Source organism: Ciconia boyciana, chromosome 21, assembly GCF_034638445.1.
Source record: "Ciconia boyciana chromosome 21, ASM3463844v1, whole genome shotgun sequence".
Classification (NCBI taxonomy): Eukaryota; Metazoa; Chordata; class Aves; order Ciconiiformes; family Ciconiidae; genus Ciconia; species Ciconia boyciana.
Genome location: NC_132954.1, coordinates 5,474,167 through 5,494,283, shown reverse-complemented (window position 1 = coordinate 5,494,283; position 20,117 = coordinate 5,474,167). Strand labels below are relative to the sequence as shown.

The 20,117-nt window shown below is 57.6% G+C and overlaps 3 protein-coding genes across 3 annotated transcripts; 1 reads left to right on the top strand and 2 right to left on the bottom strand.

Annotated features, from left to right (window-relative positions):
* The first annotated feature begins 794 nt into the window (after positions 1-794).
* On the top strand, positions 795-2,366 carry HPCA (hippocalcin). The gene is made up of 3 exons (XM_072885057.1): positions 795-1,172; positions 1,872-1,977; positions 2,269-2,366. Exons 1-3 carry the CDS (start codon positions 795-797, stop codon positions 2,364-2,366), a joined length of 582 nt encoding a protein of 193 aa, XP_072741158.1.
* Positions 2,367-2,884: 518 nt separating this feature from the next.
* Positions 2,885-5,366, bottom strand: TMEM54 (transmembrane protein 54). The gene is made up of 6 exons (XM_072885223.1): positions 5,354-5,366; positions 4,530-4,723; positions 4,014-4,073; positions 3,653-3,841; positions 3,424-3,558; positions 2,885-3,268 (listed from the first exon to the last, which is right to left on the bottom strand). Exons 1-6 carry the CDS (start codon positions 5,364-5,366, stop codon positions 3,176-3,178), a joined length of 684 nt encoding a protein of 227 aa, XP_072741324.1. The 3' UTR covers positions 2,885-3,175.
* Positions 5,367-6,696: 1,330 nt separating this feature from the next.
* Positions 6,697-18,745, bottom strand: RNF19B (ring finger protein 19B). Its single transcript, XM_072884894.1, has 9 exons — positions 18,095-18,745; positions 13,301-13,506; positions 11,479-11,623; positions 10,873-11,035; positions 10,090-10,204; positions 9,432-9,572; positions 8,893-9,100; positions 7,966-8,097; positions 6,697-7,462 (listed from the first exon to the last, which is right to left on the bottom strand). The coding sequence occupies exons 1-9, from the start codon at positions 18,667-18,669 to the stop codon at positions 6,988-6,990; spliced, it is 2,160 nt and encodes a 719-aa protein (XP_072740995.1). The 5' UTR covers positions 18,670-18,745; the 3' UTR covers positions 6,697-6,987.
* Between the last annotated feature and the right edge of the window lie 1,372 nt (positions 18,746-20,117).

Below are 20,117 nucleotides of genomic sequence, written 5' to 3'. Positions count from 1 at the left end.
GGGTAAGACAGTGGGTGCTCCAGGCACTGAGGCCCCCCATGCACCCATGAAGCTCCCCCGAGCCCATCCTCTCCCCACTCAGAGGTCACAACACAGCCTGGGGTGGGGGCAGCGGGTCAAGGTCCCCCCAGAGCCCCCAGTGTGGGGACCTGGGGTGTGTGGCCAGATGCTGGGCACCCACCCCGACCTCCTCCCGGCCCCTCTGCACTCCTCGGGGATGACTCCGGCGGGATGGGGTGCACTGGGTCCCCCAGGGGCGTGGGCACCCTGAAGCGAGGAGGGGGCCCCGAGCAGAGCCCCACGGCCCCCGGTCCTCCCCGGGGCTCCAGTGCCAGCCAGAGGCATCAAATATTAACGGAGGCAGCGGAGGAGCTGAAAATAACCCTCCCTCCAAGGGAGCTGACCCAGATCTGGCCAGCCCCAAAGCTGGGCTGGACCCAGAGCCGAATCCGGCCCCTTCCCCTCCTCCAGGCTGCTCTGTCCTCCTGATGCCAGCTATATATCGCCTATATATTATGCAAATGAGCTATAAGGGCTTATTACGCAAACGCGAGGGGGCTGGCGCTGCCCAGCGCTGGGTGGTCCCCAGGGCTGGCCCCGACAGCTCAGAGAGGACAGCGGGGATGGAGGGGGCTGCATCGGTGTCCGCGTCCGCCCGGGTGTCCGGGGGCTGCCAGGGAGCGCTGCCCCGTCCCTCTCCCCTCCTGTAGCGCAGAGGGACCCCCCCGAGCCGGGCCAGGAGCCTGCCCCACTGCAGTGCTCGTCCCCCAAGACGGCCGGCACGTCCCAGCGGCATGGGGAAGCAGAACAGCAAACTGCGCCCCGAGATGCTCCAGGACCTGCGAGAAAACACCGAGTTCTCCGACCTGGAGCTGCAGGGCTGGTACAAGGGTTTCCTGAAGGACTGTCCCTCGGGTATCCTCAACGTGGAGGAGTTCAAGAAGATCTACGCCAACTTCTTCCCCTACGGCGATGCCTCCAAGTTCGCCGAGCACGTCTTCCGCACCTTTGACACCAATGGCGACGGCACCATCGACTTCCGAGAGTTCATCATCGCCCTGAGCGTCACCTCCCGCGGGAAGCTGGAGCAGAAGCTCATGTGGGCCTTCAGCATGTACGACCTGGACGGCAATGGCTACATCAGCCGGGAGGAGATGCTGGAGATTGTGCAGGTACCGGGCTCCCTCGCCCCGCCGCGGCTCCTAGCGTGTGGTCCTGCGTGTCACCCTGGCGTGACGGTGGCTGTCCCCTCCCGGGATGCGAGCGGGCTGGGGACGTGCACCCTGCCTTACCCCTGGCACAGGGCTTGACAGCGCATGGGATGGAGCCTATTGCTGTCTGCAGAGAGACTCCCGCTGAGCTCTGCGGCTGCAGGGATCAGTCTACCCTGGGGCATCCCCTGGTCCTTCCCTGTCCTGGGGACAACTCTTTGTCACCCTATCCCAGGGCTCTTCCCTCTGGCCCCACTCACTGTGCTCCTGGGGAGGGCTGGGTGCATGGCAGCTGTCCCCGAGTACCCTGGGGCAAAGGGACGTGTTGTCAGCAAACTGGCAGGAGATTTTCTCCTTGCCCAGATCGCAACCTGGTGGCATCGGCATCAGAAGGTGACTCCCGAGGCCACTGCAGTGACATCTCAGCGGGCACCTCCTCCCTGCAGGAGCAGCTCCAACTGCCTCCTGCAGCTGGGTTGTTTCCTTGGGGCTGCCGCTCGCATCCACCCCGGCTGTGCTGGGAGCTAAAGCTCCCCATAGCCTGATCGCATGGGGAGGGGGTTAAACACCAGCGAAGCCCAGAGCTCTGTCCCCTGTCTTGGGTGGGCGATGGCCAGCACCCACCTTGCACCCACCCTCACCTCCATCTCCCGCTCCCAGGCCATCTACAAAATGGTCTCCTCCGTGATGAACATGCCCGAAGATGAATCGACTCCGGAGAAAAGAACGGAAAAAATCTTCCGACAGATGGATACTAATAACGATGGTAAATGAGAGGAGATGGAGGGGATTAAGGGAAAGGTCTCATGGCTAAATCCGGGGGTCTTAGAAGGAGCCACACGCGTGCTGATTAAATGGCTCGCGTTTGCCGGGGTGGCTGGGGGGAGCCCCGGCAGCCGGAGGGGCTCGGCATGCTCCCGCAGCCCAGGGAGCAGACCCCAGGGGTGCTCATCCTGGATGGGTGGGCGTCCGCGGTGCTGGGAGGTCTCTGGTCCCACGTGTGCACCTGGGACGGGGTGGTGGCCACGGGGCTGAGCCGTGTGTGTCCCCCCCGCAGGCAAGCTCTCGCTGGAGGAGTTCATCAAAGGTGCCAAGAGCGACCCGTCCATCGTGCGCCTGCTGCAGTGTGACCCCAGTGGTGCTGCGCAGCTCTGAGCCCTGCGGACCCCCACGGCCCCCCATGGCCCCACACCACCCCCCGACCCTGCAGCCGGCCACTGCCACTGTCCCCTGCTTGGGTCCCGCGGTCCCCACCGCCGTGCCCCCGTGGCCCCTCGTGGGGAGAGAGCTGGAGCCCGGCTGAGGCTGGGACAAGGGGGAGCCCGGGGGGACGGTCCCCATCACCAGGGGGGCTCCTGCCCTGGCTCGACTGGGGGAAGGAGGATGGAGGCAGGGTCTGCCCTGAGCAAGGACGGTCCCCCCCCAGCACCGGGGTCTCGGAGCAGGGGGACAACGCAGCCTGGTGGGAAAGGCTGGCGGCGAAGCCACCGCTGCGTCTCCGGCGGGCGCGGGGACACGGTCCAGAGGACAAAGACCCGGTGACTTGGGGCCCCCCAGCACCCCCCACGCATGCACACACTGCCACGGCCGCGGGGCCAGCCCCTTCCCCACGGCCAGCGCACGGGTGGGGGCCGCAGGGAGGGGACTCACTTCTGGTCTTTTAATACCTGCAGAATAAAAGTTTGTGTCAGTGCAGTCCGTGGTAGGAAAGGGGCTGTCGATGCTGAGGAGAAAGTTCCTCCCTGGAGGGTCTGGATCCAGCCCAGTCGCCTTCCTCACTGCAGCCCCAGGTGACCCGAGGCCACAGGGATGGGCTCATGTCTCTTGGCTGGTGGCATCCAGGGGACATGTCTGCCCGATAGCTGGGCTGGGGGGCAGCTGGGTCCCATCGTGGGGCTGTGTGGGCACTGGGACAGGACAGGGCTGGCCGGGGCACATCCACGGGGTCGGCCCTTGGGCCCCACTCAGAGCTGCGCCGTTTCCACACTGTCCAGCCTCAGCAAGCCCAGGCACTGCCCGGGGTCGGGGCTGTCTGCAGGGGCTGCCTGCAAGGAGACCTGCAAGCCAGAGAGGATGATAAGAACGAGACTGGGGGGACGAGAGTTTTGGGTCAGCAAGTCCTACCCCCGTCCCAGAGTCCCCGAGCCCAGCTGGGTCTGTCCCAGCCCTGCACGGGAGCAGGTCGGCACTGAGCCCGGGGACCACGAGTCACCTTCCCCCGGTGCACCCTGCGGCAGCAGCGGCCGAGGTGGAGGAGGTCGATGGTGAGCAGGAGGCAGCGGATGCTGAAGACGATCTCCATCGAGTGGAGCAGGAGGGAGATGGCCCAGAGGGACAGCGTGGAGCTCTGCGGAGACACGGGGTGTCACGTCCCCACCTGCATCCCCCCATGCCCAGTGCAGGCATGGCCAGCCCCAGCCCACAGCCCACTGGGGACTCACATAGACACGGGTGGGATCGAAGGGGCACTCGCGGGAGACCGGGGCGAGGGTGACGTTGGCAAAAGTGCAGGGGGCCAGCAGCACCCGACCCTGGCTACCCAGCGTAAGCCCGATGGAGATGGCCAGCCCCAGTAGGCAAGACAGGCAGCCCAGGCTGCTGCTGGCGCTCAGGGCAAAAACCGCCCATTTCTGGGAAGAGAAGAGGCAGCATGGTGAGCCAGGGCCACGCACATCCGCCCGTCCAGGCTCCCTCTCTGGGGACGGCCCCCGAGCGAGGGGACATGGCGGCTGTGCATGCTCCATGGGATGGCTGCAGCCTGCTGGGTGCCGGGCGAGGGGCTGCGGGGCCGGGTGTGCTTACGAGGGCGGTGGGGGTGAGGTAGCGGGACAGCATGAGGGCGGCTATTCCACAGGAGATGGTCTGCGAGAGACGCGGGGACGTCAGCGATGCACCGCGCCCATCTGCCCCAGGGACATCAGTCCCCTTTCCCTGTTGACATTGTCCCTGAAAGCTCATCTGGCCAATTCGGCATCGCGGGGGGGTAGCGATTCATCTCCCCCAGCCTCCACCCAGTAAAAAGTCCCTGTGCATTTAATCCTCCCGGTTTTTTGCTAGAAAGGCTTATTTAGAGCAGAGAAGGGGAGACGGAGCACTGTCCATCCCACATCCTCCTGCATCCCGCCTCCTGCCCACCCCACATCCATATTGCATCCATCCCGCATCCTCCTGCATCCCACCCCGTGTCCACCCCGCATCCATATTGCATCCATCCCGCATCCTCCTGCATCCCACCTCCTGCCCACCCTACATGCATCTGCATCCACCCCAGATGCACCCCACGCCCCCCATACACCCCTACCCTGCACCCTGCGGTACCAGCAGCGCGGAGATGACGGAGGCGGCATTGGTGACGGCGTACTGCAGGGAGATGGCATCCTGAGGGTCGATCACGAAGCGGAGGACAGTGCCATGGACGAGGGCACCAGCGATGAAGTTCAGGTGCCCGATGATGAGGAGGATGAGACCTGTTTTCATGAGGACCCTTTGGTGGCTGCTGGGATCGAGGTGGCCTGAGACAGAGGAGAGAGGAGGGGCAAGGAGGCTGCATGGTGCGGGGCGGCCAGCACCAAGCCATCCCTCCTGCCCTTGCACCACGCTCAGCACAGGCACAGGGTATTTGGGGACAGCCCCAGAGGATGTGCCCCATGCTGGCAGGGGGACGAGGCAGGAGGTGATGTGGTGGCAGCCGCCGGCAGCCCAGGTATACAAACCACTGCTCCAGCCGGCTCTCCTGGGACCGAGGCAGCGGCGCAGGGCCAGCAGCCATGGGGACAGGCGTCCCTGGTGGGGCTGGGAAGGGCTGGGGCTCCCCGGAGCAATGAGGAAGCTCTGGGGAGAGCGGCTGCCCATAAACGACAGCTCCAGCGCTGGGTTTCGGCACCCAGCGCTTTGAGGAGTGACCGCAGCAGCAGCCAGGACATTCCTCCATCGGGACCCACCAGGGTCCCTCCATCGGGGGTGCTCTCCTCACACACCCACCATCACCTGGTGCTCAGCCCAGCTCCGTCCCCGACCCTGTCTGAGCCCCTCAGCTCCCCTCCCTCCCTGCCTCAGTTTCCCCTGCAGGAGGGCAGCGCTGGAGCTGCAGGCAGGGCTGTGGCACCTTCCTGTCGCGATCACCACGCCAGACCCGGACTCACCCACTCGACACATCTTCACCGGGCCAGGAGCAGGCCATCAGAGCCCCTCGATGCCCCCAGCGCCTGCCCTGTCCTCAGCCCCGGGGTTGGCAGCCAGATCCTTTGGGGTCCCCGCATGGCCGGGCAGGACCAGGCCACCGCAGCCACTTGCCTGCTGCACCCCACTGCTACTCCAATTCCTGTCGGACCAGCTCCCCAGGACGAACAAAGGGATAACTCCACCTTCGCCTGCCTCCGCCGAGGGGAAGCACAGCCCTGTCCCCACCCGTCCTCCCCTTGCTGCCGAGGCAGCGGCCGTGCCGTGGCATGCTGTGTCATGCCATGCCACGCCGATACACCATGCCACGCCGCCTCATCCCCTTCCCCATCCATCACTGTCATCTCCACCTTGCCAGCACACTCGGGTTGGTCCACCCTAAAGCGACGGCAGCAGTCTGGGATGTGGCCAGACAGGTCCGAGGTCACGGGCTGGGGGTCTGGGAAGGGGCAGCCCCTCGGGGTGGGATGCTGCCAGACCCCGGGGCAGATACCAGCACTATCAGGTACCAGGGACGGACCTGCAGAGAGAGGGAAAAGCAGAGGGGTCAGGGCTGGTGCCAACTTCCCGGGTGACTCAGAGGAGCCAGAGTGGTGGCAATCACCCTAATGAAGCTTCCAGGGAAGTTACTGATAGCAAGAGATGGAGTGAGAGGGGTTGGGGACGAGGGCTTGCCGAGGTGGCTGGAGGAAGAGCAACCCAGCTCCGCTCACACCAGCAGAGCCCTCCCTCACTCGTGGGAGATCCTTGCTAAGCAATGCTCATTGCAAAGCTCGTTGCAAAGCCTCATGGCACCAACAATTTAATTACGCAGACAGCAACGCGGCCCTGGCTCCTGGGACTGCTCTGGGAAAGGGCTTGGTCCAGGCAGAGACTCAAAGACACTTGTCCCTAATATCCCAACTGAGCTGCCAGCCCAGCCCTCAGCCTCCTCAGATCCCTTACACCCAGCAGCGCTGGGAATTGGGCTCAGCACCGCGTTAGTCCCCCTCCTTCCCTTCGTTTAACCTGTACACAGCCCTGCTGCACAGGGAGGGGGGAGAAGAGAGTCCTCTCCCTGCTACAGCTTCAGGACAAAGCAGGTCCGGCCACTGCAGCCCTGCGTGGCACGTGCACCGTCCTCGGCATCGCTGCAGACAGAACAAGGCTGTCATACCACACTTTCTAGAGGCAGAAGAGGAGATACCCCCATTTTCCCCATGCCTTGGGCTAGGGCAGCGTTGACAAACGCTTGAACAAAGGGCAAAGGCGGCCAGAGGATTTCACCGTACGTCTCTGGAAAGGATGAGCTGGATGCGAGTCAAACGACAACCAGAGTCTTTATTCAAATAGTCCCTTAGGATGTTTGCAGACATACAGACACACGTACATATTTACACTCTTACGCACCTCACAGAGCTTGAACCAATAAATTAAAACAAAAAGAGGGCGGGGGATTTTTTTTTTTCCTTTTTCTTTTTTGTCATGTAAGAAACAGCAACTCCCCGAGGCGAGGCTGGGGAGCCAGCTGGAGAATCGCAAACAGAAGCCAACACGGACACAACCCTGCCCCAAAAGATGCAATGACAGCGACTGTGCTTTTCAGCAGGAGGCCACTTCATACTCTGGCTTCGATGCACTCCAGTTTGACTATTTCATCCAGCCTGCAGCCCTCGGCTTGGGCACAGTGGCTCAGGTGGGCACTTGGGCTCTCGGCACCTCTAGCTTTGGGGGTCTGTGGGCAGGCTGCTGCAGTCTGAGAGTGGGGGGAGTCGCATTCATCCGAGGTAATGTCTGGCACGTCGTCCGACTGACTGTCGGAGCTCTCCAGGTCGCTCCGTATGCTCTCAGGCTGGGCCAGGGTGATGTCCCAGGTTTTGCTGGCAATGCAGTCCTTTTGCTCACAGCTTTGGTGTTTGCAAGTCTGCTCCTGCTCACCATCCTCTTCCTCTTCCTCCTCCTCCTCCTCTTCCTCATTCTCTGCCATTTGGGTGTGGACATGCAGAGAGTCCTCTGTACTGCTGCCGCTGGCCAGCTGGTAGTGACTTGGTTTGGCTTCGATGTCCACTTGGATCTCCATGTTATTGCACTCCCTGCAGAAACAAGCACCCTTGCGTTACTGGGTCCAGTTACTGGGTTTGACTGGGTCACCACCGAGCACCACGTCGCTGTACCGGGGAGGATCACGTTTCCCAAACACAAGCAAGATGCTGCTCATCACCCCACGGCATCTGGGAAACAGCACTACTCGCTGCTGTCCTTAAGTCCTCTCAAGAGTAACCAAGATCACCCCCAGCCTGAGCCAGGAACTGAACTGGGAAAGCACCAGAGTCCCCGCAAGCAGCCAGGACCAGACCTTGAGAGTCCTGGGCTGCAGATCCCCTCCTCAGCCTTCACATTACACATGAAAGCTGCTCCCAAATTGTCCCCAGTTGTCCTTCTGTGCAAGTAAAAGGATCAATCCACTTGCCAGCTACAGAGGAGCAGGCTGCTGCAACTACAGTCATCTCACCACCCACAGCAGCACCTTGCAGAGCACAGATTTTTCCAGGACACCCACTACCAACACTCTTCTCACCATCGCATGTCCTCCTACCTGTCCTGGGGGTTGTAGGAGCTGATGATGGAACCAGCCATGGCTCGAGTGCTGGCGTTGTCACTGATAGCCCCCAGGCTGACTGAGTCTTTGGGGAAAATCTCCTTCTGGACATCTGCCTGAACTTCCAGCCTGCAGGAAAGAAGAGGATTCCTCAGAAATGCCTTCGACGGTCCCCATCGGGCACCAAATAGTTGCTGTTCATCATGGGAAAGCAAGAGGCCCTCTGTGCTGGCCCAGCTCAGCATGACAGAGTTCAACCCCGATGGTTCCTCTCATTTAGTCTCATTTTTGGCTCCATTTAGGTAAACCCATTCTGTTTTCCATGACGAAAGTAAAGTTGTGTTTATATCTATGACTCATGCAACTCCTGCAAAGAACCGGTTTCCACAGATCTAGCACACAGCCATGATTATATCCTGGCTGCCGTATCAACACGTGTCTCTAATTACCCAGCAAACTGACTCACAGTCAAGTTTAGAGGAAAACTGCGGTGTAACCTCCTGACTTGGAAAGCAGTGACCCTGCTTGCTATAGGCCACTGGAGAACAGGAAGCATCAAAGCCTCTAGGCTGAGATCAGAGGACTGGAAGATCTTTAAGCAGGCCACGCAGGCATCCCTGCGCTGCTCCCAATTAACCTGAAGCATCAGCTCTGCAGTTTCAAGGTGATCAGTAGGGACAGAAACTTGTTTATCTTCTGTCCTCCTTGCAAGAACCAGCCTAGCACTGACTCCAGAAGTAGCCTGGTCTGCTTGGACTGGTTATTCTACAACAGACCAAGAAGTAAAAAAATACTAGGACATGACTCCCAACTCAAAGAAGGACCGCTCACAGTCCTGGAAAGCTCCCCAAAATAAGCCTGCTCAACCAACACAGGCCTTGGGAGCCTCTACCCCTTTCTCGCTGTGCCCATCGGTTCAGTTACCTGCTGTACTTCCCCTTGCCTCCTGAGAGGACACCACCGCTCAGGGTACCGCCCGAGAGGGCGGCGAAGCTGGCCGTCTCGCTGTAGTTGCCCTGCATCACGCTGAGGCCATCGGTGGGGCTGCCGCTGGTGCTCAGCACACTGGTCAGCCCCTCGATGCTGCTTTCGCCAATGCTGGGGTTCTTCAGGGCTCGCCAGGCATCAGCCACTGCGGGGAAGAAGAGCACAGGAACCAGAATCAGCAAGGGAACCGTTCGGCTCTGTGATGGCACCGGCAGAGCTGGGGGTCAGACAGCAGGCAGCGTGTCTCGTCTCAGACTGCCTCCCTGCCTCGTCCAGGGCAAGGAAGAGCTGAGATGTTGCTTTGAGAGCTACAGAGCTGATCACCAGAAGACTGAAGCAAATAACTGCTTCTAGCCAAACCCAGGTAAAGACATATGTTCAGATTTGGGAAATGTTAAGACCCCCTACCATTTCATTACAAGAGGCAATGACAGGGTCTTGCTTCACCCCCTTCCCTTCACCAGCTATCACATTACCTGTGATTGGTCCATCATCTTCATCAAACTCGATTTTCACACCCTTTCCATTGGCGGTGCTAACTCCACAGCCACCACCTCGGCACAGCGAGATCGGCACAACACCGTAGACGTAAGCCAGCATGATGGGGACTCCAATACCTGGAGAGTAGGATGCGCTGAGTTAAGAGGAGCTTAAGGCTGAGCTGCATTGGGCAGACAGAAAGGACTCTTTGGGGTTGGGACTCTTTCAGTTATGTTTACGCTGCTTTTAAAGGTCCTAGTTCACAACTTCGCAGATAGACAGTGGAGGAGCCCTTCATTTGTGCTACTGCAGTGCAGAATGAGGGAACCCCAAGAGCACAGACAACCTCGGCTGAACCCCCAAGACATCAACCACCACACCAGTCCATGGGTAAGAGTCCGCTCCATGTGTCAAGGGACTCCACCATGGGCTGTGGCACAGGTGACCGGTGCTCCAGACAAGCCCTGTGCTGGCTCCAGGCCAACCCGAGCAGATGAGGACGTGCAGCCTGGATGTGAAATGGAGGGGTGTGCCCAGAAGAGCGCACAGCAGCAGTCTGCAAACTGCCCTTTGGCCACCCCCGTCTCACAGGGCTAGGCTACCCACTTGTCTCGGTGACTATTGGCCATTGGGAAAGGGACTGTGCCCACTTACCAACACTGACAGCAGCGATGACCGGAGAGGCAATGACAGACAAGGTGACCCCACCAGTAATGGCCAAGTTCCTCTTGTGCTTAGAGGTTTTCTTTCCCTCATACCTGCTGTGGATCTGATGGAAGGAGAAGCACCAGGTGAGAACAGAGCCTGGCCATGAGCAAAAACCAGCAGAAGACATTAATAAGCTTGTGATTTTACAGCTTTGTCAGCTGCATTAGCCCTTAAAGAACCTCATCTTGATCACAGATCTCCTCACAGATCAGATCTAGCAGGTGGGTCTGTGTTTAAGAAAAAGAAGCAGCTACAAATATAGTGCTGACATGCCATTTCTTCCCTCTCAACGCTTATCAGCACAGACACACAACAGCATCATGCAGTTTGGGGCAGCAGGTCAGCATCAAAACACACGAGTGACTTATGCAAGCCAAAGTGTGATGCTCAGGGTCCAGCCACCGTCCCACAGAGCCCATCATCGCAGGATGTGTTAAAAAGGGACCAGGTTTCTCCTTGGGTGCTCCTGGTTCAAGGCAGAGGCACGAGAGCGATGCAAAATGCATTTGAGAGGACTTCAGCCTGAAGGGCTATCAGCCACCACCTTCCCTCTCCCCACACAAAACCCAAAAGATAAGACAAGGCTTAGAGGAGACAACTGAATTTTGGTTCCGTGAAAAGATCCACCCTTCGTATCAGCTCTAAATTTCTGGTCAGATGCCTTGAGTACAGAGAACGCCCCAAAAGCCCTAGATCCCTCAAGTCCAACCTCGTGCTCTCCACACTTACCTTCCTCCCGACATACACAGGGATGCCAATGACCATAGCAGGAATGGCAATGCCAGCAATGAGGGAAATGCCTACAGGAGCGCCAATCAATGTGCCCAGCTGCCAGAGAATCTTCTTTTTACGACTCCATGGCTTTTTGCCCCAGAATGTACAGCCAGAGGGGCTTAATGGAAGGCAAAAAAAAATTACATTAACACCATAGCAATTCCTAAGCGTTCCTGAGAACCCCAAGTTCAACTTCCACATGAACAAAACCCAAACCTTAGGAAGCAGGCAGACAACACAAAAAGGTTTCCCTCTTTTTTTCCCCCCATCAAGATTAATTTGCTCATCAAGGTGATTATCACACTACCGGCCCTATGTTTAATATCCAGTATGCCAAGAGCTCTCAAATCCAATTGTATCAGGAGGAGCTTTTCTTGGTGTGGAAGAGCATCCTCATGCTATACAGTGGGAAGAAAGTTCAGCTCTTTGGGTCAGAAAGAATAAAATTTTGCTGACTAATTGGAGAGGCAGGAGGATGAAAGGCCAACACACAAAGTGAACTCCTCCAAAGCGTGTGCTACCCCACCGGCAGGAACCCAGGCGTGCTGCTCCCCTCCTCACCTGAGGTAATGCAGATCCGAGATCTCCTTCATGCACAGCCAGCAGAACTCGCAGCCACACACCGCGCAGGTCATGTGGTTACAGCTCCCATCGTTCATCTTGATGATGTAAGCACTGCAACGCGGACACGGCTTGATGTCATCAGCTACGGGGAGGAAGCATGGGATTGAGTTGGGACTCTCTGTGCTGCGAGTATGAAGAATCAACGAGGGGGTTCTCGTTATGGATCGAAACCCTTGTTTTCTGTGCGGGCAGAACACCTTCACTAATCACAGATAAAGTGGGGATGGTTGCTTATCTTTAGCTTCAGATAAGCTTTAGCTTATCTTCAAAGCGAGAAGGTAATATTGATGAGGTAGATCCCACCAAAGCCATTTGCCTGGACAGCAGAGACTGAGAACAGCAGTCACTTTAAAAGCTTATTCTAGTCTTGAACAGGATGTATTCCAGAACATGCTTAAATGCTGGGAACAAGTCATACCTGCCCTGTGCTAGCCAAGGCAACAGCGTAAGAACGAACCATTACTAAATTGCTCCATTAAGGTGATTCACGGGCCAAGAACAACAGAACAACTGGGAGAAGGCGGCATCGGAGAAACTCCGAACCTGGCCTTCAAAAGCAGCCAGAAGGGAAGCAGGTCTGCAGCCGCACATGGGAGTCCGGTGCAGAGGCTGACCAGTCCCCAGTCTGCTGTTGGCAGAGCGGGATAAGGGTCCTTCAACTCTTCCTTAATTCAAGCATCATCTGATCGCAGTTATGCAATGGCTGTGCACTGGTTCAGGGCTTTGCTGGCAGCCTCTGCAATGCTCGACAATATGAAATCCAGCTGCTGAAATCCAGCTTGCACCTTATTAATCACTACATTGAATCCGGCAAGAACGGGGTGGGGAAAAACCACTGTCTCAAGAACCTCTCTTTCAGTGGCTAAGTGCTAAGCTCTTCCTGGCAGGGATCTCCTTTAAAAGGGTGTAAAACCTCAGAAACTATTTTTTACTTGCTGGTTTGTACTGCAGGCTGTGGTAGTATCCATGCTGTCCATTATCAGGGACCTCTAACTGGGGCGTGTTGAACCTCGACATACCACTAAGCCACCTCTGAACCACCCACGACAGCTCCATTCTAAGTAAGTGTATTAACGTTTTAACTCCTGACACAGAAGGAAAAGCAGGGGGGTTTGTCTGGGGGTAGGGCGGGACTTTACGAAATGGCCTTACTGCCCACTTCCAGTCAATACAGTTATTTTTAACGAACGCTAACTCAGTAGACACAGCAGCTCCTACCAGGCAGCGTAGGAGTCTGTGGGTTGGCATTTTTTCTGTACCTGACATTACTAACACCTAACAGCGCAGGGAGCGAGGCTCCCCACACTCAGCCAGGCATGAATGCTCCTCTTTATTACCATGGCAGGCAAATTTGAAGTGGCAAGCCTAAACAGTGCCTATTTGTTCAGGGTTTAGATCAGCAAGAAGTGAGAACACCCAAGATCAAAACAGCCACAAGCCTAGCTGGGGCGGATGAGGGGAGCTGCTGTGACGCGGAAGGACCCAAAGCACATCATCACCTACTGATCTGTTTTGCATTCTTGGAGGAGCCCAACAGATTTGTGCTAACACACACGAGAAGGGGAAATGACTCTGAGTTTCACAGCTGTTCTCACCCGCGGCTGCTGGAGACCCTCAGCTGTGCCACGCAGCAGCGTTCCCCGCAGGGCGCTAACACCCCCCTGCTTTGACGGGACAGGGTTTTGCGCACAGGTGGCTCTCCCTCAGCTTCACAGGCATAACTGCAGCACCGAGTAACCAAAAACACATGAATCCATACCCGGCCCGGATTCCTGGCCGTAACTGAGGCCTGACGTGTGCTTGGTCCGTACTCGGAGCGTCTGAGCCCTTTGCTGGCGGGCCATGTCGCAGGTTTGGTTGGGATGCCATATCTGTTTGCAGTGATAGCAGAACTCCGTCTGGCAGCCGTCCCTCTCGCAGGTCAGCTTGGGGCAGCTGGCACAGCCGTAGGCAATAACCGCGTAACTGGAGAAGGAAGACACCGGGTGAATTAGTAAAAGACAAAGTTATCAAGCGACAGTCCAGTGATCCTTTTAATTCAGCCTGCCCAGGGGCGGCACGGGAGGCTGTCGCTGCCTGAGCTGCTCTGCTCAAAGCAGCTGGTTGAAGAGCTGCTGCAGCGAGATCTCGGGCTACGCCGAGCAACATGCGCTTTACCCCTGAAGCCTGCAGCGACGCTGCCCTGCGGGGCAGGTCAGCAGAGCAGCCCACCTCTCCCATCTCATTTCTTTCATCTTATTTCCGATCGCTGTCCGTACAGCAGCCTGCACGCTAGACAAATTCCTACTCTCTCCAGTCCTGTGGCTTGCACTGCAGGGCCTGAAATTAAGTAGCACTGATTGGGTTACTTGGGGCAGATACCTTTTATACAGACAGCTTACAATATTGAATTCTCTCCTCAATAACTGCTGGCAGTTCTCACTGCCAATTCACACAGACCAGCTTCGTCTTGCCTGGTGTGCCCAGCTAACAGCTTGCTGTTTCTGCCGATTCAGGCTCCTAGAACAGACTCACACTGCTCTTTCTAGACACCTGTGGCTAAACACGCGTACCCCGGTTCCTTAGGACAGGCATACGGGTGGATGCTATATGGCCCAGAGGAGTCTAGGAAAGTGGACGTTGTCCTGGGCACTTCTACGACTGAATGATTCTACAAGAGTGGAACTACAAGGGTTTCCATGTGCAGCTATGTCAAGAAGCAAGCTCTTGTTGACCTCCACAGAATTTCCTTTTTTAAAGAGCAGTGACGAACAACGCTCTGCCTCCGGAGTAAGCCAAAACTTGAATAAAACCAACTGAATGTGCAGGAGAGGGAGGCCAGGTTCAAGCAGCTCACTTTTTCTGATACGAGTGTGATGCTTCCAGAAGGAAGCGTGCTGTGTACACAAAAGTCGAAGGAGCATCACCAAGCACCACTATAGGAAACCTGACTTACAGCCATCTAGGATGAGGTTGTTTCCGTTGGCAGGGGCTGAACTGAGCAATTCCAGAAGCGCCTTCCAGTTCTGCGACACCGGTACGGCAAAGGGTATTTCTGTCGATCACCCGCAGTATTTTTGTTAGCGGTCAGAGGAGAATAACTCCTATTTAAGGTTTTATATGTACAGCTTGTGTAGTTGTATTGCCTCTTCTCAGAGGCAGCGGCGTGAGAACCGCTGAATGTGTCATACCACAATGATTCATATCCCGTGGGAGTTTGAGCAACTTCATCCTGCCAGGGTACGACATAATCGCCAAAGAAACAACATCTCTGCGCCGAGCGCAGGGCTGGGAGGCACGACTACAGACTCTCCGCGTGCATCAACGGCTGTGCACTCCTGAATGTGAAGCCAATATTGGAGGAGAGATGGGATACAGATGGTCTGGGGGTTTGGGAGGGACAAACTTGACCCACATTGACTCCTACGCATCTTGGCTAGGGAAGATCCCGCTAAGCATTCTTACCCTGCCACTACCATGCAGCCAAAGACCTACCCCTGGCAAAAAAACAACAACCACCAAACAAAAAGCTTCATCTGACCAGCTGTGTTACGACACACTGCTATTTCAAATCATAACAGCGGGCTAGGAAAGCTCAGTGTAACACATTAAGCAAACCCATGCTCCAAATTAACCCCTCACTTGAAACGTAGGGTTTTTCTAAACACTCGAGCAAATTCTATGAGAAATTAAAATCATCACCATTTATATTTTATTCCTAGAGCTGAAATGACAAATATCATGAACAAGCCCACAGCTGTGGGGAAACAAACTACATGACTGTCTATTAGGGAAAAAAATAACACATCTCCGAATTCAAGGTCAACTAGACAGAGGCTGTTGAAGCGATGTGCCTAGGATTAGCCACGGCAGGATCTGCACGGCCAACGCATGCCTCCTCTTCACCTGACCTCTGACACATCACTGCGTTAAACAGCCGCTTCCAGGCTCAACCCCAGCAGATGAAAAGGGAAACTCCGACTTTTCCCCGCACAGCGACGACAGCAAGCGTCTTCCTGAGACCCCAGGAATCGCAGAGCATCGTTCCCAGCCCACTCCTTGGATGGCCACCAGTTGCCTCCGTCCCTCCTCCTGCTGCTCCGCAGGAGTCAGAGCCTCACCAGTTGCCTCCAGCCTCATTCACCAAGCTCAGCCTACACAGCTTCGTTTCTTTAAAGGTTCTGTTATCCTCCCAAGCTTCTAGGAGAGATGCAGTGTGACAAACACTAGACAGCAGCGTCACCTGATTGTAGCAGGGGGGAAAAAAAAAAAAAAAAAAAAGCTGCAAACATAGAAAATGATTTGTACTGCGATTGATGGCGCACCAATTGACCAGCATTTCCATGGCAACATGCAGCGGTGTTGTGTTGGTCCTCCTCCTCCTCCCCAGCAGCACAGCCAAGCTCTTTCATTTACGAAAGACTGCGGTAAGCACGGAAGGCACAGGATGCTGCAAGCCACACGCCCAGGGTTTTGTCTGCTATCGCCCAGCAGCCCCTCGCTGCCGTCACCTCGGCGGTGGGTGACACCCAGCGCTGAGCATCGCCGTGCCCCCAGCCCTACGCTCCCGCTCTGGCACGGTACTCGGGCACTACTACGGTGGGAAAGCCCGCTGTAAATAATTCATACCCTGACTTTACATAAGCACAGAGACACAAGCTTGCTGGGAAGAATGAATAGGGTAATTAATTCCTCTCACTGCTGGAGGGCTGATTCCAACAGCCTTTGTTCAAGTGCTACGGCCACACTAGTAGCACCGGTCCGCAGCGACCCACGAGAGCTGCCTGGTTTCAAACAGCCAGGTCACTTCTTGCTTCTGCTGGGCAGCTCAGAGGAGGATGCCCGTGCACGTCGTCTGGCTCTCCTTGCTAACAGGCTAACCAAAGAGGAGGCTTTTGCTCACACCAAGAGCTGTGTGTGACACCAGTCTGCCCAAACTCCCCAGAGCAACTGCCGGATCAGACTCCGGATGGGTTATCATCAAAGAGACAACGCCCTCCAGGCCATGCTGGGGCCGGCTCCTTCCAACCAGACAGCCTGGGTGACGTACGTTGCGTTTACACCTTCTCCTGAATACAGATAAATATCACAGCAGCCAAAGCGCTGAGATTTGGTAAGCAGGTACCAGATTTTATCTAGCTGGTTAACGGCAGGGGCATTCCCTCTGGTATTGCTCTGTGGGCAGCATAACCTGCTCTATCTCCCTGATCTTATCCCCAGCGCCACTGAAATATCAAGCTCTAGCACTCGATTTTGCTTCAGAAAGGAGCAAAGCTGTTGTTTGCTATTAACGTTGCCCTCAGAAGAAACAAGCCCTTATACAAAGATGCTCAGAGGCCATGAAATGGGTAACCTGAGCCAGGTTAACCGATTTGCATAGGAAGGCTATTACAATGCTCTGATTAAATCTTCACAACCCTCCCACCACGCTTTCCATTCCGACTGCTAGGTCAGACTTTCCTTTCATGTTCTTGCTACCCAGAACTGCAATCCAAACCGAGTTCTAGCTAAACTTTCCAGCACTTCCCTAAGTGTCCCAAACAAAGCCCTTTTCCAGGCAGCTTTGGCTTACGCTCAAATAGAAACCTAACAGAGTTCGTTTGAAAGAAAAGAGAAGAGAAAATGAAAGCAACACGCAGATAACTACAAAGTCATCAAGCTTGGCCGGGCTGACTTCTGGACAGACAGACATTTCCTCACTTCAGCAATGGATAATGAGTCAACACCACTCCTCTGTGCCATGCATTCACGTCCTCACTGGGAAAAAGTGACCGTTTACGGTTCCTTCTTCCCCAGCGTGGAAGCTGCAGGCTGTCCCCATGCACTGTCCCCACAGCTCGCAGCGATACACGTGCCCGGAAACTCCATGCTTCCCATTTGTGCAGAAAAAAAGGTTTATTTTAAATGAGGGAAACGATGGCTCAGTTAAAACCCCCTTCAAGTCCTATCACCTGTATCTGATTTGTCTGTATTTCCACAATCCCCAAGGTCAAATCCTAGTGCTCTAGCGAGGTAGGAGGGATAGACGGAGTGTCATTTTGGTACCCAGGGCCCATCAACTGTCCTGAAGAGACTGTTGACAAGCAAAGAACACCCCCAACGAGGGCTCTTCATGGGACTCAGTAGGACCAGCAGTGTGTATCAGCAGCAGCACCCCACTGGGGGCGAGCCACCCCTCCCTGCGCTGTCCTGGGACCCAGGTGGGGACAGGGAGCACCCCGGCAGGACAGCGGGCGGGATGCCATCCCCAGGACCTGGTGGGGACGAGCAGCATCCCACTGGGACAGCGGGTCCACATCCATCCCAGCTGGGACGCCATCCCCAGCTGTCCCAGGACCTGGTGGGGACAAGCAGCACCCTACGGGGACAGCAGGTCCCACTTCACCCAGCTGTCCCGGGACCTGCCGGGGACGGGCAGCACCCCACCGGGGTGGGGGTCTCCCTTCGCTGAGCCATCCCAGGACGGACGGCTGGGGCAGCACCCTGTGGGGACAGCGGGTCCCCCCTCCCCAGGCTGTCCCAGGACGGAGGGGGCGGCACCCCACCGGGACGCCCCGTCCCCCCCGGTACTCACCCGCAGTCCGGGGCCGGGCACCAGCGGCAGTCGGGGTCGGCGGCGAGGCAGCGGCGCAGCATGAACTCCTCGTACTTGGCGACGAGGTGCGGGGAGTCGCGGAGGAGGCGGCGGATGTCGGCGGGGTTGAGGCGCTCGCTGCACTCGGGGCAGCAGATGTTGACGCGGGACTCGGTGATCTCGATCCGCAGGTACTGCCGCAGGCAGGCCCCGCACGACCGGTGCGGGCACGACAGCAGCCGCGGGGCGTTCTCCGCCGGCTGCCGCACCAGGCACAGCGGGCATTCCAGCTCCTCTTCGCCGCCACCCTCCGGGACCACCGGCGCTTCCTCGGGGGGCGGCGGAGGCGGCGGCGGCGGGGGCGGCGGGGCCGCCGGGGCGGCGGGAGGCGGCGGCGGGGCGGCGGGAGGCGGCTCGGCCTTGGCGCGGCGGCGGCCGCCCGCGGCGGAGGCGGCGGCGGCGGAGAAGACGCTCTGGAAGGAGAGGCGGCGGCGGCGGCCGGGCTTCGGGCACTTGGCGGCGGCCGAGTGGATGGAGGAGGAGCGCGGCGACTCGGAGTCCCGCTCGGAGCCCATGGCTACCGGGGCGGCGGTTGCCAGTCGATGGTGTCCGCCCGCAGCGGGGGGTCCGGGCGTCCCGTCCCGCCGGGCGCTGCCTCCGCCACGCTGCAACGACAGCGGCCCCGGAGCCGAGTGAGTGCGGCGCCGCGCCCGCCCCGCCCACTGCGCAGGCGCCCCGCCCCGCCCGTCAGCGGGCGCGGCCGCCGGCGCCGCCATTTTAGTTGCGGGCGACGCCCCCGGGCGGGCTCGAAGCCCGTGGGCCCCGGCCCGGCGATGGCCCGCCCCGGCCCCGGCCCCGGCCCCGGCCCCGGCCCCGGCCCCGGCCCCGGCCCCGGCCCGCGGCAGCGGTGCCCCAAGTGGCCCTGAAGTACCTCAGCAGTGTGGGGCAGCGCGGTAGTGCTGCGCCCTCCTCTCCACAGCCCGGCTCCCCTCAGCACCCCGGTGCCTATCAGCGCCTCCAGCTCCCCTCAGCATCCCGCCCTCGGCACTGACAGGGCCGCAGGGCTTGCCCGGAGCCTGCTGGCCTCACCCAGCCAGAGGTTTCCCCCTCCCCGTCCCAGGCTTGGCGCTAATGGTAGGTTGTGAAGGGGCCTGGTGCTCTCCTGAGGGCGGGTGGAGGGCTGTTCCCCCGGGGCAGTTTGCTTTTTAACGTGTCTCTTGCTGGAGAGGGGGGGTCTATAACCACAGGAATCCCCTCTAAATTAATTCATCCTGCTGGGGCATCTTGTCCCTGGCTGCGTGGCCCCCCTTTATAACATTTGTGAAGAGTCATGTGGAGGTTTAGTCACCCAGGAACTCTTCCCCGAGTGCAGGGTTCACACAGAGCCACTGAAACTACAACCCACATTCTTAACTACAGTCATGCAGAAATTTAAAAGCCTCCGTTTCCTTCCAGGGTTCCCCCATGCCCACAGGGGTCTGCCAACCTCGTCTCCTGTTCAAAGGCAGATAAGCTAACAGGAAGGACGCTGCCTCTTATTATGCAGGGGAGGTGAAGCAGAAAGATCTGCTGTGTCTATGAAGTGCATGTTAACTCGGCACAGAAGGGGCTGCTTTCCCTATAGACTGTCAGCTTCTGACTGGACAGACTGTAGTTATTTGTGTGACAAGACAAGTGTGGCTTCATCACTGTCTTCCAGCTATCACCATTCCTGAAATTTCTCTCAGCAAAGCCTATTTGCGTAGTTATTACCAGGCTCCTTCCCGGCAGGGCCCTGTTCAGTGCCTCTGGGATGGAGAACAACGTTTAGCGAACCGAACCCAGGCTGACAGTCAAAAAGCACCTGGGTGTCGGTGCTCGCGCTGCCTGACTTGCTGTAGGCAAAGACCCTGTGGCTGTCTGTACAGCAGAGATAATGATGATGCTTCCCCATTTGATGGACGGGTGAATGAAGGCACAGAGGGAGTAAATCACCTGCATAAGAGCACACAAATGAAGCCTCCTCCTCTCCTAATACCCTTCA

Coding starts and splice junctions, on each gene's coding strand:
- HPCA (XM_072885057.1), top strand. CDS start 795: ATGGGGAAGCAGAACAGCAAACTGCGCCCCGAGATGCTCCAGGACCTG. Junction 1,173..1,871: donor AGATGCTGGAGATTGTGCAG/GTACCGGGCTCC, acceptor TCCCGCTCCCAG/GCCATCTACAAAATGGTCTC. Junction 1,978..2,268: donor GATGGATACTAATAACGATG/GTAAATGAGAGG, acceptor TCCCCCCCGCAG/GCAAGCTCTCGCTGGAGGAG.
- TMEM54 (XM_072885223.1), bottom strand. Junction 3,842..4,013: donor ACCTCACCCCCACCGCCCTC/GTAAGCACACCC, acceptor TTCTCTTCCCAG/AAATGGGCGGTTTTTGCCCT. Junction 3,269..3,423: donor GCAGGGTGCACCGGGGGAAG/GTGACTCGTGGT, acceptor TCTGGCTTGCAG/GTCTCCTTGCAGGCAGCCCC.
- RNF19B (XM_072884894.1), bottom strand. CDS start 18,669: ATGGGCTCCGAGCGGGACTCCGAGTCGCCGCGCTCCTCCTCCATCCAC. Junction 9,101..9,431: donor AGATGATGGACCAATCACAG/GTAATGTGATAG, acceptor TCTTCCCCGCAG/TGGCTGATGCCTGGCGAGCC. Junction 7,463..7,965: donor TCCTACAACCCCCAGGACAG/GTAGGAGGACAT, acceptor TTGTTTCTGCAG/GGAGTGCAATAACATGGAGA.